The 12,585-nt window shown below is 50.2% G+C and overlaps 1 protein-coding gene across 3 annotated transcripts in view; it reads right to left on the bottom strand.

The window, feature by feature from the left end:
* The window catches only part of ZBTB17 (zinc finger and BTB domain containing 17), a 32,163-nt gene extending 19,859 nt beyond the window's left edge, over positions 1–12,304 (bottom strand). For 2 of the 3 annotated variants that reach the window (XM_029066209.2, XM_029066213.2), the window contains exon 1: positions 12,215–12,274. In XM_029066209.2, the coding sequence (XP_028922042.1) occupies positions 12,215–12,221 (7 nt within the window). In that variant the 5' untranslated portion in view covers positions 12,222–12,274. Of the gene's footprint in view, positions 1–12,214 lie in introns of all 3 variants that reach the window. The other variant, XM_029066212.2, reaches the window with a different exon arrangement.
* Positions 12,305–12,585: the final 281 nt, after the last annotated feature.

Raw genomic sequence — 12,585 nt, 5'->3', positions numbered from 1 at the left:
TGCCACTTGTCCGCTGTGTGACCTTGGGCAACTTAATTCACTTCTCTGGGCCTCAGTTACCTCCTCTGTAAAATGGGGATTAAGACTGTGAGCCCTATGTGGGACAGGGACAGTGTCCAAAACAATTATTCTCTACCCCAGTTCTTAGTACAGTGCCTAGCACATAGTAAGCACTTAACGAATACCACTGTTATTATTGTTGAGCCCTACTACTGCCCTTTCCCGCCCGCGAAGCTGTCTAGATGTAACAGATTTCATATCGATACCACCGCCTGCAGATCCACCACTTGTCGGCTGTGTGACCTTGGACAAGTCACTTCACTTCTCTGTGTCTCAGTTACCTCGCCTATAAAATGGGGATTAATCAATCAATAAAATTTATTGAGCGCTTACTATATGTGAAGCACTGTACTAAGCGCTTGGGAGAATAAAACAGAGTTAGTAGGATTAAGACTGTGAGCCCTATGTGCGACAGGAACTGCATCCAGCCCAATTATCTTGTATCTACCCCAGCATTTAGTACAGTGTCTGGCACATAGTAAGCACCTAACAAATCCCAAGCGCTTAGTACAGTGTTCTGCACATAGTAAACGCTCAAAAGTTAAGACTGAATGAATGAAATACTATTTTTTCTTTTTCTTTTTTTTAAAAAAGAGCTCTTATCCATGTGGAGCACTTATTAAAATCAGATTATTTCTCTGCTAAGCCTCCACCCCAGCTGGCAATGTTCGGGGATGTGGTGTAAAAAAGGGGGGCGGTGCCCGCTCCTCGAAACTTACACTGTAGACAGGAGAACATCGAGTACTGTCGTAGAAGGGCACAAGTGCCAGGCCCACAGTCTGAGTCGCCCACGGGGAGCTCAACCACTCAGCGGTCATTAGGATGCCAGTGATCCTGATTAATGTACCTGCATGGCACTATTTTGGAGAAGAGGACAGATGAAGACTGTGGAAAGTGGACAAACCTCTGCCCTGAAACCTCGCTCTGTGAACCGTTCTATTTCCAACTGTTCACGGGCTGAAGCGTGCCCAAGAGAAACAGCGAAATAAAGGAAACCAACTATTTTTATGGTATTTGCTAAGCACTTACTACGTGCCAGGAACTATACTAAGCGCTGAGGTAGATGCGAGTTAATCAGGTTGGACACAGTCCCTGTCCCACATAGAGCTCCCAGTCCCAATCTCCATTTTGCAGATGAGGTAAGCTGAGGCACAGAGAAGTGAAGGGACTTGCCCCAGGTCACACGGCAGATGAGTGGCAGAGCTGGGATTAGAACCTTTGACTCCCAGGCCCGTTCTCATTCCACTAGGCCACGCAAATGGCCTAGCTTCATTAGCCTCGTTGCCTGAAGGGCCCAAACCCCCTCCCTCTAATTCCGTGTTCTCCACACAGCATCAGAACCACAGTACAGATTGAGATCAGATAGACTGGAGGTCACAAGAACAGGCTGAAAATCTGAAAATATAGTCCAGGTCTTCCCGAAAAGAGGATGAATAACGAAGTCTGTCCATAATTTCCTTATTAATCTATTACCACCCAACTCTGAGATGACGGCTTTTCAGTAAGGCTAGAAACCCCTTTCTGGGTGATGGTCAAAAGACCTCGGCTGGAAGCGCTGGGCCGTTTCCCCACGGGGCTGGGCCTGGACTATCAATCAGGCAGCCCAGATTGCAGCTGTCGATAGCACACTCTGCATATGGCAATCAGTCAATCATATTTAATGAGCACTTACTGGGTGCACAGCTCCGTACTAAGCGCTTGTGAGAGTACAACGCAAAAATATAACTGGCAAATTCCCTGCCCACAACAACAAACGCTTGGTAAATGCTGTGGACCGAAGGATTGGTGAATGGAAGATTAGGAGAATCAGTGGCCCGGCCCCGGTGGCAGGACTTGACTATTCAGAACCAGTGGACCCTTCACGGTTTGCCTCAATCTGATTTTCCAAGGAACACCCGACGAGACACTCAGATTGGGCCCTCCCCTTCTGAAAAATTGGCTCTGGCTCTCGTGGGCCCCGAGGTGGCTCCCGTTTCTAATTTCACACGGGGTGAGTTCACGCAGAACACCCACTGCGGAAGGTCGGGTAACTTACTCAGCTGGGGAATTTCCATTTCTCTGGATAAAACCATCCACCTCCCTCCTCCTTCTTCTGGGAGTCCCCTGCTCCCTATGACCTCTTCCCAGGGGGGGCGGGGGGGACGACCAGCCGCATCTGGACAACTGAAGAGTGTCCCAAGGCCATCAGTGGCCATCTTTCTCCTTCACGTCTTGGGTCTCTTTTGCTTCAAAATCCCTAACTCCCGACAAAGAGGAGTGGGGAGACATATGCCAAACAACTTTAAAGAAAATACTCCAGACAGCAGCGTGAAGTATGGATTGGAGAAGAGAGACACTGGAAGCAGAGAGATGAGTGAGGGATCTGCCAAGGGCCCAGAGCAGTGGCAGTTGGACCGGAGAGGAAGGAGTGGATCCTGGAAATACTGTGGAGTAAAACAGAATGGGGTGACAGACTGAATGTGGGGTTTGGAAGAGAGGGTGGAATCGAAGGGGCTGGGGGTTTGAGTGACAGGGAGGAGGGAAGGCTTGTCGATGGTGATGGGAAAGTTAGGTGGAGGGGAATTCTTGAAGGAGATGATGGAGGGGTTCAAACTGGGGCATATTTGGCTTGAGGAGCCAGTGGGACATCCACGGAGAGATATCCTGGAGGCAGAAGGAAATGAGAGATGGCAGAGAAGGAGAGAGGTCAGGGCTAGTGAGGTAGATTTGGGAATCATCAATCGATAGCGTTTATTGAGCAACTAAGTGCTTGGGAAAGTCCAAGAGAACTGGTAGACATGAACTCAGCCCTCTCAGAGTTTACAATCTGGAGGGGACAGATAGATGCTAAAAAAATTACAGATAGGAGGAAGCGAAGGAGTATGATATAAAGATATGGGAAGCAGAGTGGCCTAGTGAAAAGAGCTTGGGCCTGAGAGTCAGGGCACCAAGGTTCTAAACCTGGCTCTGACACTTGTGTGCTGCGTGACCTTGGGCAAGTCACTTCAATAATAATAATAATAATAATGTTGGTATTTGTTAAGCGCTTACTATGTGCCGAGCACTGTTCTAAGCGCTGGGGTAATAATAATAATAATGTTGGTATTTGTTAAGCGCTTACTATGTGCCGAGCACTGTTCTAAGCGCTGGGGTAGACACAGGGGAATCAGGTTGTCCCACATGGGGCTCACAGTCTTAATCCCCATTTTACAGATGAGGGAACTGAGGCACAGAGAAGTTAAGTGACTTGCCCACAGTCACACAGCTGACAAGTGGCAGAGCTGGGATTCGAACTCATGAGTCCTGACTCCAAAGCCCGTGCTCTTTCCACTGAGCCACGCTGCTTCTCATAAGCTTCATAAACTTCATAAACTCATAAACTTCAATTCTCTGCGCCTCAGCTCCTCATCTGTAAAATGGAGATTCGATCCTCCTCCCTCCTACTTATACTGTGAGCCCCAAATGGGACAGGTACTCCGGCCTGCTGATCTTGTATCTACTCCGGTGCTTAGTACAGTGCTTGGCACATAGTAAGGGTTTAACAGATACCCTAATTATAATGTACTATGGGTACATAGATGCCTTGGGGAGAGTGAGTGGGAGTAGTGGGAGTGAGTGAATAGCGTTTAAGGTGATGCAGACGTGCTGAAGTGGCAGTTAGGGAGAAAAGAGATTGATCAGGGAAGGCCTCCAGGAAGAGGTGTCACTTCAGATGGAAATGCAGATGACTTCAAGAAGCTCAGCTGGTGCCTACTACAGGGTACGTACGGGCTGGAGGATAGATGTAACAGTACTAGATGGCACTCGATCCCTGAACCACAGGGAGCTCACAATCGATCTTATCCCCAGTTTCCAGATGAGGAAACGGAGGCCCAGAAAGGTGAAGCGACTTGACCAACCCAGTGGATGAGCGGCAGAGCCGTGACTCTAGTCTGGATCTTCTGAAGTCCCGGTCCCAGGCTCTTTCCACTTAGGCCCTAACGCCGGAAGCAAAACCCAAGTCCTCATTTTCAGAGCTCTTTGGTTGCGCCTGACGGTTCAGGCTATTCAATCCATCAATGGTATTTACTGAGCACCTAGTGTGTTCACAGCAGTGTACTGAGCCTTTGGAGAGTTCAATGTTACAGAGTTGGTAGACTCCCTGCTCGCAAGGTGCTTACAGTCTAGGACATTCACCCGAGACGGAAATAGGCTACCGACTAGTAGGGATCCAGGGCCACAGCACCTTGGGACACCCACATGCACAATGGGTTTCCCAAACGGTATTTGTGTCAGCCATGGATGTCCCTGAAGATGGGCCTGAAGAAAGGGACGCAGCATTCTGTCTAACTGTGGCTTCAATCAAGAGTGGCCTAGTGGCCCAGCCACTAGGCCATTTGAGAAGCAGCAGGGCCTAGTGGAGAGAGCACGGGCCTGGTCGTCAGAAGGACCTGGGTTCTAATCCCGGCTCCACCACTTGTCTGCTGTGTGCAAGTCATTTCACTGGGCCTCAGTTACCTCATCTGCAAAATGGAGATTGAGACTGTGAGCCCACAAGGGACAGGGACTGTGTCCAACTCGAATTGCTTGTATGCACCCTGGCACTTAGTACAGTGCCTGCTGCATAGTAAGCGCTTAACAAATGCTATTAAGTACCCCCATTCTAAACTTCAGGATCTTTTAAACCCCCACCCCCCAAAATTTAACTAATCTAGCCTAAAAACCAAGTAATATTTAAGCTTAAATGCCATAACCAGATCTTAAGGACCTTGAGCTAGAAAACATTTTTTGGCTCTCGATGAGCCAAACAAGAGTGAGTTACTGATTGTCCCAGCCAGAGCTGCCTCCCGTTGCCCCCCTTCTCTTGGCCCGCCCCCTCCCCCAGCAGTCCCACACACTCGGTTAATCCTCTGATTTCTCTGAGCCTTGACTTCGGCTGTCTTACACGTGTGAAACAACGGACACCATCTCCCCCAGAACACATCGTCACCGTCCCTATCTGGACCTTTATGCTGACTGTTCATCTTGTCTCTCGCCTCTTCTTTCGGGCCGAAAGCTCCCTGAGGATAGACACTGTTGTTCTCAATGTTGTACTACTAAGCCCCTCGTATGATGGTAGTCCCCCCACGATGACCAAAAAATTGACCGTCGGTGGTGAAGCCCCTGAATTGGTATTTCAATTTCAAATCCTTGACCGCCACCTCACACTGCAATCAGCACAGTCACTGTTCCTGCCTACTTTCTTAAAGTTAAAGAGAGATTGCCATCTTTCCCCACAGTGCTTTGCCTCGGATACAAACTCTATTACCTGGAGAATCCGCTTGCTTTTCTTCCACAGCCGGGGTCCCCTCCCTACTATACTAATAATAATGTTGGCATTTGTTAAGTGCTTACTATGTGCAAAGCACTGTTCTAAGCGCTGGGGTAGATACAGGGTAATCAGGTTGACCCACGTGAGATTCACAGTCTTCATCCCCATTTTACAGATGAGGGAACTGAGGCCCAGAGAAGTGAAGTGACTCGCCCACAGTCACACAGCTAAGTGGCAGAGCCGGGATTCGAACCCACGACCTCTGACTCCCAAGCCCGGGCTCTTTCCACTGAGCCACGCTGCTTCTCTATTATGTGTACATGACGCACCAAATGTCACCCTGCACACCCCTGGGTGTCCACGCCCCACAGACAGGCACTGTCCCTTTGGGGATTCCAAAACTATTACCACAGTGGAAACGCAGGATGGGAACCACCAGAGAATGAGGCACTTGGCTGGGACTTGGTCCCTGAGTTTCTGATTTCCCAGCAAAAAAGTTCAATGGCTTGAAGGACAGAAAAGGGTTTTTCTCTTTCCCTCCCTTTCCCCTTCTCCCTCCATTTCAGGGTTCACTAGAGGGCAAACCTGGGTCTCAAGGGTGGCCTGTCAAGTCTCTTCGAGGATTAGCGGTCTCGCCCAAGGCAGCAGCAATTCCCCAAGGCGAATGGGGATGAAGACTGTGAGCCTCACGTGGGTCAACCTGATTACCCTGTATCTACCCCAGCGCTTAGAACAGTGCTTTGCACATAGTAAGCACTTAACAAATGCCAACATTATTATTAGTATAGTAGGGAGGGAACCCCGGCTTTGGAAGAAAGCAAGCGGATTCTCCAGGGAACAGAATTTGTATCCAAAGCAAAGCATTGTGTCTTTCCACTGCCCGCTCCTCTCACTCCTCGCCTCCACGCCCCTCACCAACTTGGACACACACTCCACCTCATCATCTGTACTCACCGTTCAATCTCTCCCCTTGCCGACTTTCAAATTCCTCCGCCTCACTCTCCGCCCGAGAAAGGCCTCCAATCTTTTAACCCGCATCAACTTTCTAACGTCGCCGTGCCCCATTTAGTCTCCTTACCAAAACTACCTCCTGTTGACACACAACTCCATACCCTCGACCCTGCCCTCTGCACTGAACTCAGCTCTCTCGCTCCCAATAGGCTGATTGACCTCAACGTTTTCCCCAGCACGGGGTGACAGCTTGGAAGCACGAATCGCACCTGCCCCCGTCCTCGTTTTCCTCACAGATCGTCGCAACACACGCATCCGGCTGGACCCTTCAAAAACGAGTCATCGTTTCCCCCTTCACCTCACTCTCCTTGCTCCCACTCTCACTCCTCAGTACCCCACACTAAGTGCTCCCAACTGGGTATAATCAGGAGCCACAAACACTTACCAATCCTGCTACACCAGGATCAGTCAGTCAACTAATCAACGGTATTTACTGAGCACGTACTGTGTGTAGAACACTCTACTGAGTGCTTGGGAGAGTACGATACCACGGGGCTGGTAGACATTCCCTGCTCAGAAGAAGCTTGCAGTTTAGAGGGGGAGACAAACATTCATATAAATTAAATTACAGATATGTACTTGATATGTATATCTACATACAGATATGTATGTATGTAGAGAAGCAGCGTGGCTCAGTGGAAAGAGCACGGGCTTTGGAGTCAGGGCTCATGAGTTCGAATCCCAGCTCTGCCACTTGTCGGCTGTGTGACTGTGGGCAAGTCACTTAACTTCTCTGTGCCTCAGTTCCCTCATCTGTAAAAATGGGGATTAAGACTGTGAGCCCCACGTGGGACAACCTGATTCCCCTATGTCTACCCCAGCGCTTAGAACAGTGCTCGGCACATAGTAAGCGCTTAACAAATACCAACATTATTATTATTATTATTACTTAGGTCCTATGAGGGAGGGGTGAATAGAGGGTGCAAGGGTGCCGCAGAAGGGAGTGGGAGAAAAGAAAAATGAAGGCTTAGTTGGGGAAGGCCTGTTGGAAAAGACGTGTTTTTAACAAGGCTTTGAAGGTGGGGGGAGTGAATATCTGTCGGCTAGGGAGAGGGAAGGCAACCGCCCCTTCCTCTCCATCTAAATTGCGTTAATCCAATCACTTATCCTATCCTGTCTTGATTACTCTATCAGCCTCCTTGCTGACCTCCCTGCCTCCTGTCTCTCCCCACTCCAGTCCATAATTCACTCTGCTGCCTGGATCATTTGGCTACAGAAATGTTCAGGCCACGTTTCCCCCCTCCTCAAGAAACTTCTACAGTTGCCCATCCACCTCCTCATTCATTCAATAGTATTTATTGAGCGCTTACTATGTGCAGAGCACTGTACTAAGCACTTGGAATGCACAAATCGGCAACAGATACAGTCCCTGCTCATTGACAGGCTAACTCTACACCGTTGGCTTGAAAGCCCTCAACCACTTTGCTCCCTCCTACCACAACCCAGCCTGCACACTTTGGCCCTCTAACGCTGACCTCACTGTTCCTCCATCTCGTCTATCTTGTCTATCCTCTCCTCGCCATCCTGCCTCTACCCTGGAACGCCCTCTGCCCTCTCAGCCAACAATGACTCTCCCCGATTTCAAAGCCTTCTTCTCAAAGGCACATCTTCTCCAAGAGGCCTTCCCTAAACCCTCTTCTCCCACTCCCTTCTGCATCACCCTGATTTGCTCCCTTTATTCATCCCCCCCAACCCCACAGCACAAGTATGTATCTTTAATTTATTTATAACAATATTCACTTCCCCCTCTAGACTGAAAGTTCACTGTGGGCAAGGAATGTGTGTGTTATATTCTTGTATTGTACCCTCCCAAGCACTTAGGACAACGCTTTGTACCGTGCAAGCACTCAATAAATACGATTGACTGTCTGACTGATGTGGGCCAGTCCGGGCTCCTCCCAAAGTTTCCAGGGCAAATTCCTACTTCCTTTACCCCGGTTGCTCTTATCTCTTCTACAGGACCCTGAGAAGCACCTGTCATATGTTTTTTTGGATTCGAGGATGCCCAGATTGATTCCTTCTGACTCAGGACACCGAAAGTAGCAATACCCCCTTCCTTTGTTGGGTGTGGGAGGGTTCTAAATCCAGGATATCAAGCCCAGGCTCCCGGTTAATGTCGGCAGCTCAAAGCAGCCCATGCATGCATCTTTGTGAGCCAGTTGCTATTCCTAAAATGTTTTTCCACAATGAAAGCACAGCTTCCTTTAACTTTCCCTAAGGTGCCTCTGGTGGGCCAGTGTCCTCAATTTAGCTGTGCTGACTGGGAAGCAGTTTATCTTTGGAAAAAGCTGGGCTGAGCACAAATAGCCTGGTTCTTTTAGAGATGGGAGGTGTGGTGCCCATGGGACCGCTGAGCCACATTTTCACTCGATTTGACTGCAGCTTTGCCCAGAGACAGAGATTAAATGATCCCCTGAAGGGGGTCTCTTCACCTGTTGGAAGGTGGGAGAATCCTGCTTCCCAGGTTTCCTGAATCTGAGGAAGCACCACGTGGAGACAAAGCTATAAAACGAGGCCCCAACTCAGCTCACTTCCTCCAGTTCGTGACAACTGTGGTTTTCGTCTCTGTAAAGTGTCTCCTATGTGCCAAGCACCTCATTAAGCGCTGGGGTAGATGCCAGACAATAACAATATTGGTATCTGTTAAGCGCTTACTAGGTGCAGAGCACTGTTCTAAGCGCTGGGGGAGATACAGGGTCATCAGGTTGTCCCACGTGAGGCTCACAGCCTTCATCCCCATTTTCCAAGAGTCAGAGGTCATGGGGTCTAATCCCGGCTCTGCCCCGTCACCTGTGTGATTGTGGGCAAGTCACTTCACTGGGCCTCAGTGACCTCATCTGTAAAATGGGGATTAAGACTGTGAGCCTCACAAGGGACAGCCTGATTACCCTGTATCTACCCCAGCGCTTAGAACAGTGCTCCACAGATAGTAAGCGTTTAACAAATACAAACATTATTATTACAATAAGTGCGTGGCCTAGTAGATAGAGCAGGAGCCTGGGAGTCAGAAGGTCATGGGTTCTAACCCCGCTCTGCTCTTGTCTGCTGGGTGACCTCCGGCAAGTCACTTCACTTCTCTGGGCCTCAGTTATCTCACCTGTAAAGCGGGGATTAAAACTGTGATCCTAAGTGGGACAAGGATTGTGTCCAACATGATGACCTTGTACCTACCCCAGCACTTAGAACAGTGCTTGGCCCGTAATAAGGGTTTAACGAATGCCATCATCATTAACATCATTACTAATACATGCGACTGACTGACTATCCTCAGCTCTGCTCTCAGCACGTTGAGGAGGTGCAGCAACGATGACTTCCAAAGGGTTTTTGGTGGAGTTTTTTTTGACAGGAGGGGAAAGGAAGTCCTATGTAAACAGCGTGGTTTAGTGGAAAGAGCCCGGGCTTGGGAGTCAGAGGCTGTGGGTTCGACTCCTGCCTCTGCCACTTGTCAGCTGTGTGACTTTGGGCAAATCCCTTCACTTCTCTGGGCTTCAGTTCCCTCATCTGTAAAACGGGGATGAAGACTGTGAGCCACCACGTGGGACAACCTGAAGACCTCGCATCCACTCCAGCGCTTAGAACAGTGCCTGGCACATTGGAAGCACTTAACATATATCATCATCATAATTATTAAACAGCAATGTGGGGAGGGGGAGTGGATTTCCTATGGTCCCCAGGAGACCATCTGCCTGCAGTCCAGTCTTCCTTCTGTCATTCATTCATTCATGCACGTATTTATTGAGCGCCTACTGGGTGCAGAGCACTGGACTAAGCGCTTGGAACGGACAAATCGGCAACAGATGGAGACCTTCCCTGCCCCACAGTGGGTCCTCCTCCAGGAGGCCTTACCAGACTGAGCCCTCCCTTTCCCACTGCTCCTCCTCCCCTGCCCCGTCTGCTTTTCCCCCTTCCCCTCAGCACTGTGCTCACTTCTATATTTTATTACCCTATTTATTTTAATGAGGTGTATATCTCCATGATTCTACTTATCTTGATGATGTTGTCTCATCTTGTTTTTGTTTTGTTCTGTTTTGTTTTGCTGTCTGTCCGTCCCCCCGCCCCCCAGTTTAGCCTATTGTGGGGCAGAGATGGTCTCTCTCTGTGGCCCAATTATCCATTCCAAGCGCTTAGTCCAGTGCTCTGCACATAATAAGCGCTCCAAAAATACTACTGAATGAATGAATGAATGAAATGAATATATGTCCTTGATTCTATTTATCTTGATGATGTTTTGTTTTGTCCTATTTGGCTTTGCTGTCTGTCTCCCCCATTTGGTCTGGGAGCCTGCTGTGGGGCAGGGCTGGTCGCTCTCTGTGGCCCAACTGTCCATTCCAAGTGCTTAGCCCAGTGCTCTGCACCCAGTCAGCGCTCCATAAATCCTATTGAATGAATGAAAGAAATGAATATATCTCCACGAGTCTATTTATCTTGATGATGATGTTTTGTCCTGTTTGGCTTTGCTGTCTGTCTCCCCCGCTTTGGCCTGTGAGCCTGTTGTAGGGCAGAGACAGTATCTGTGGCCCAACTGTCCATTCCAAGCGCTTAGCCCAGTGCTCCGCACAGAGTCAGCGCTCCATAAATACTACTGAATGAATGAAATGAATAAATCTTGATTCTACTTATCTTGATGATGTTCTCTTGTTCTGTTTTGCTTTGCTGTCTGCCTTCCCCCTTTAGCCTGGGAGCCCGCTGTGGGGCAGGGACCGCTTCTGTGGCCCAACTGAAGCAGCGTGGCTCACTGGAAAGAGCACGGGCTTTGGAGTCAGAGGTCATGGGTTCGAACCCCGGCTCTGCCACTTGCCAGCTGTGTGACTTTGGGCAAGTCACTTAACTTCTCGTTGCTTCAGTTCCCTCATCTGTAAAATGGGGATTAAGACTGTGAGCCCCACGTGGGATAACCTGATTCCCCTGTGTCTACCCCAGCACTTAGAACAGTGCTCAGCACATAGTAAGTGCTTAACAAATATCAACATTATTATTACTGTCCATTCCAAGCGCTTAGCCCAGTGCTCTGCACACAGTAAGGGCTCCCTAAATACTATTGAATGAATGAAATGAATAAATCTTGATTCTACTTATCTTGATGCTGTTCTCTTGTTCTGTTTTGCTTTGCTGTCTCCCTTCCCCCTTTAGCCTGGGAGCCCACTGTGGGGCAGTGACCGCCTCTGTGGCCCACCTGTCCATTCCAAGCACTTAGCCCAGTGCTCCGCACAGAGTCAGCACTCCGTAAATACTACTGAATGAATGAATGCAATGAATAAATCTTGATTCTACTTATCTTGATGATGTTCTCTTGTTCTGTTTTGCCTAGCTGTCTCCCTCCTTTAGCCTGCGAGCCCGTTGTGGGGCAGGACTGCTCTCTCTCTGTGGCCCAACTGTCCGTTCCAAGCGCTTCGCCCAGTGCTGTGCACACAGTATGGGCTCCCTAAATACTACTGAATGAATAACATGAATAAATCTTGATTCTACTTATCTTGAAGATGTTCTCTTGTTCAGTTTTGCTTTGCTGTCTCCCTCCTTTAGCCTGCAAGCCCGCTGTGGGGCAGGACTGCTCTCTCTCTGTGGCCCAACTGTCCGTTCCAAGCGCTTCGCCCAGTGCTGTGCACACAGTATGGGCTCCCTAAATACTACTGAATGAATAACATGAATAAATCTTGATTCTACTTATCTTGAAGATGTTCTCTTGTTCAGTTTTGCTTTGCTGTCTCCCTCCTTTAGCCTGCGAGCCCGCTGTGGGGCAGGACTGCTCTCTCTCTGTGGCCCAACTGTCCGTTCCAAGCGCTTCGCCCAGTGCTGTGCACCGAGTCGGCGCTCCCTAACCCCGACCGAAGGGGGTTCGGTGTTGGGGCGAGCGTGGGGTGTGTGGTGTGTCCGTACCTGCCATGTCCCGGGCCCCGGCGCGGAGGGAGGCGCATCACGGCCCGGCGCGGGCGGAGGACGGAGCCGGGGAGCGGGCCGGAGCCGGGGCCGCCACCGCCGCCGCCGCCGCCGCCGGCGGCCAGACAAAGGGCGCCGCCATCTTGGGCACGGGCGGAAGCGACCTCGGAGCGCCGCCGGCACTTCCGGCGCGCGCGGGGCCGCGCAGGCGCCCTGCCCCCGGCCGGCCGAGGAAGCGAGGGCAGAGCCGCCGGCCGGGCGGGAGGGGGCGCTGTCACGTGACGGGAGGGGGCGGCGTCACGTGACGGGAGGGGCTACGTCACGAGCGGAAGCCCGCCAATAGCGGCGGGAGGAGGTTGGCTGTGCTCATT

This window comes from Ornithorhynchus anatinus, chromosome 5 (genome assembly GCF_004115215.2).
Source record: "Ornithorhynchus anatinus isolate Pmale09 chromosome 5, mOrnAna1.pri.v4, whole genome shotgun sequence".
Classification (NCBI taxonomy): domain Eukaryota; kingdom Metazoa; phylum Chordata; class Mammalia; order Monotremata; family Ornithorhynchidae; genus Ornithorhynchus; species Ornithorhynchus anatinus.
The sequence above is the reverse complement of the archived record's forward strand: the minus strand, read 5'-3'. Positions and strand labels throughout refer to the sequence as shown.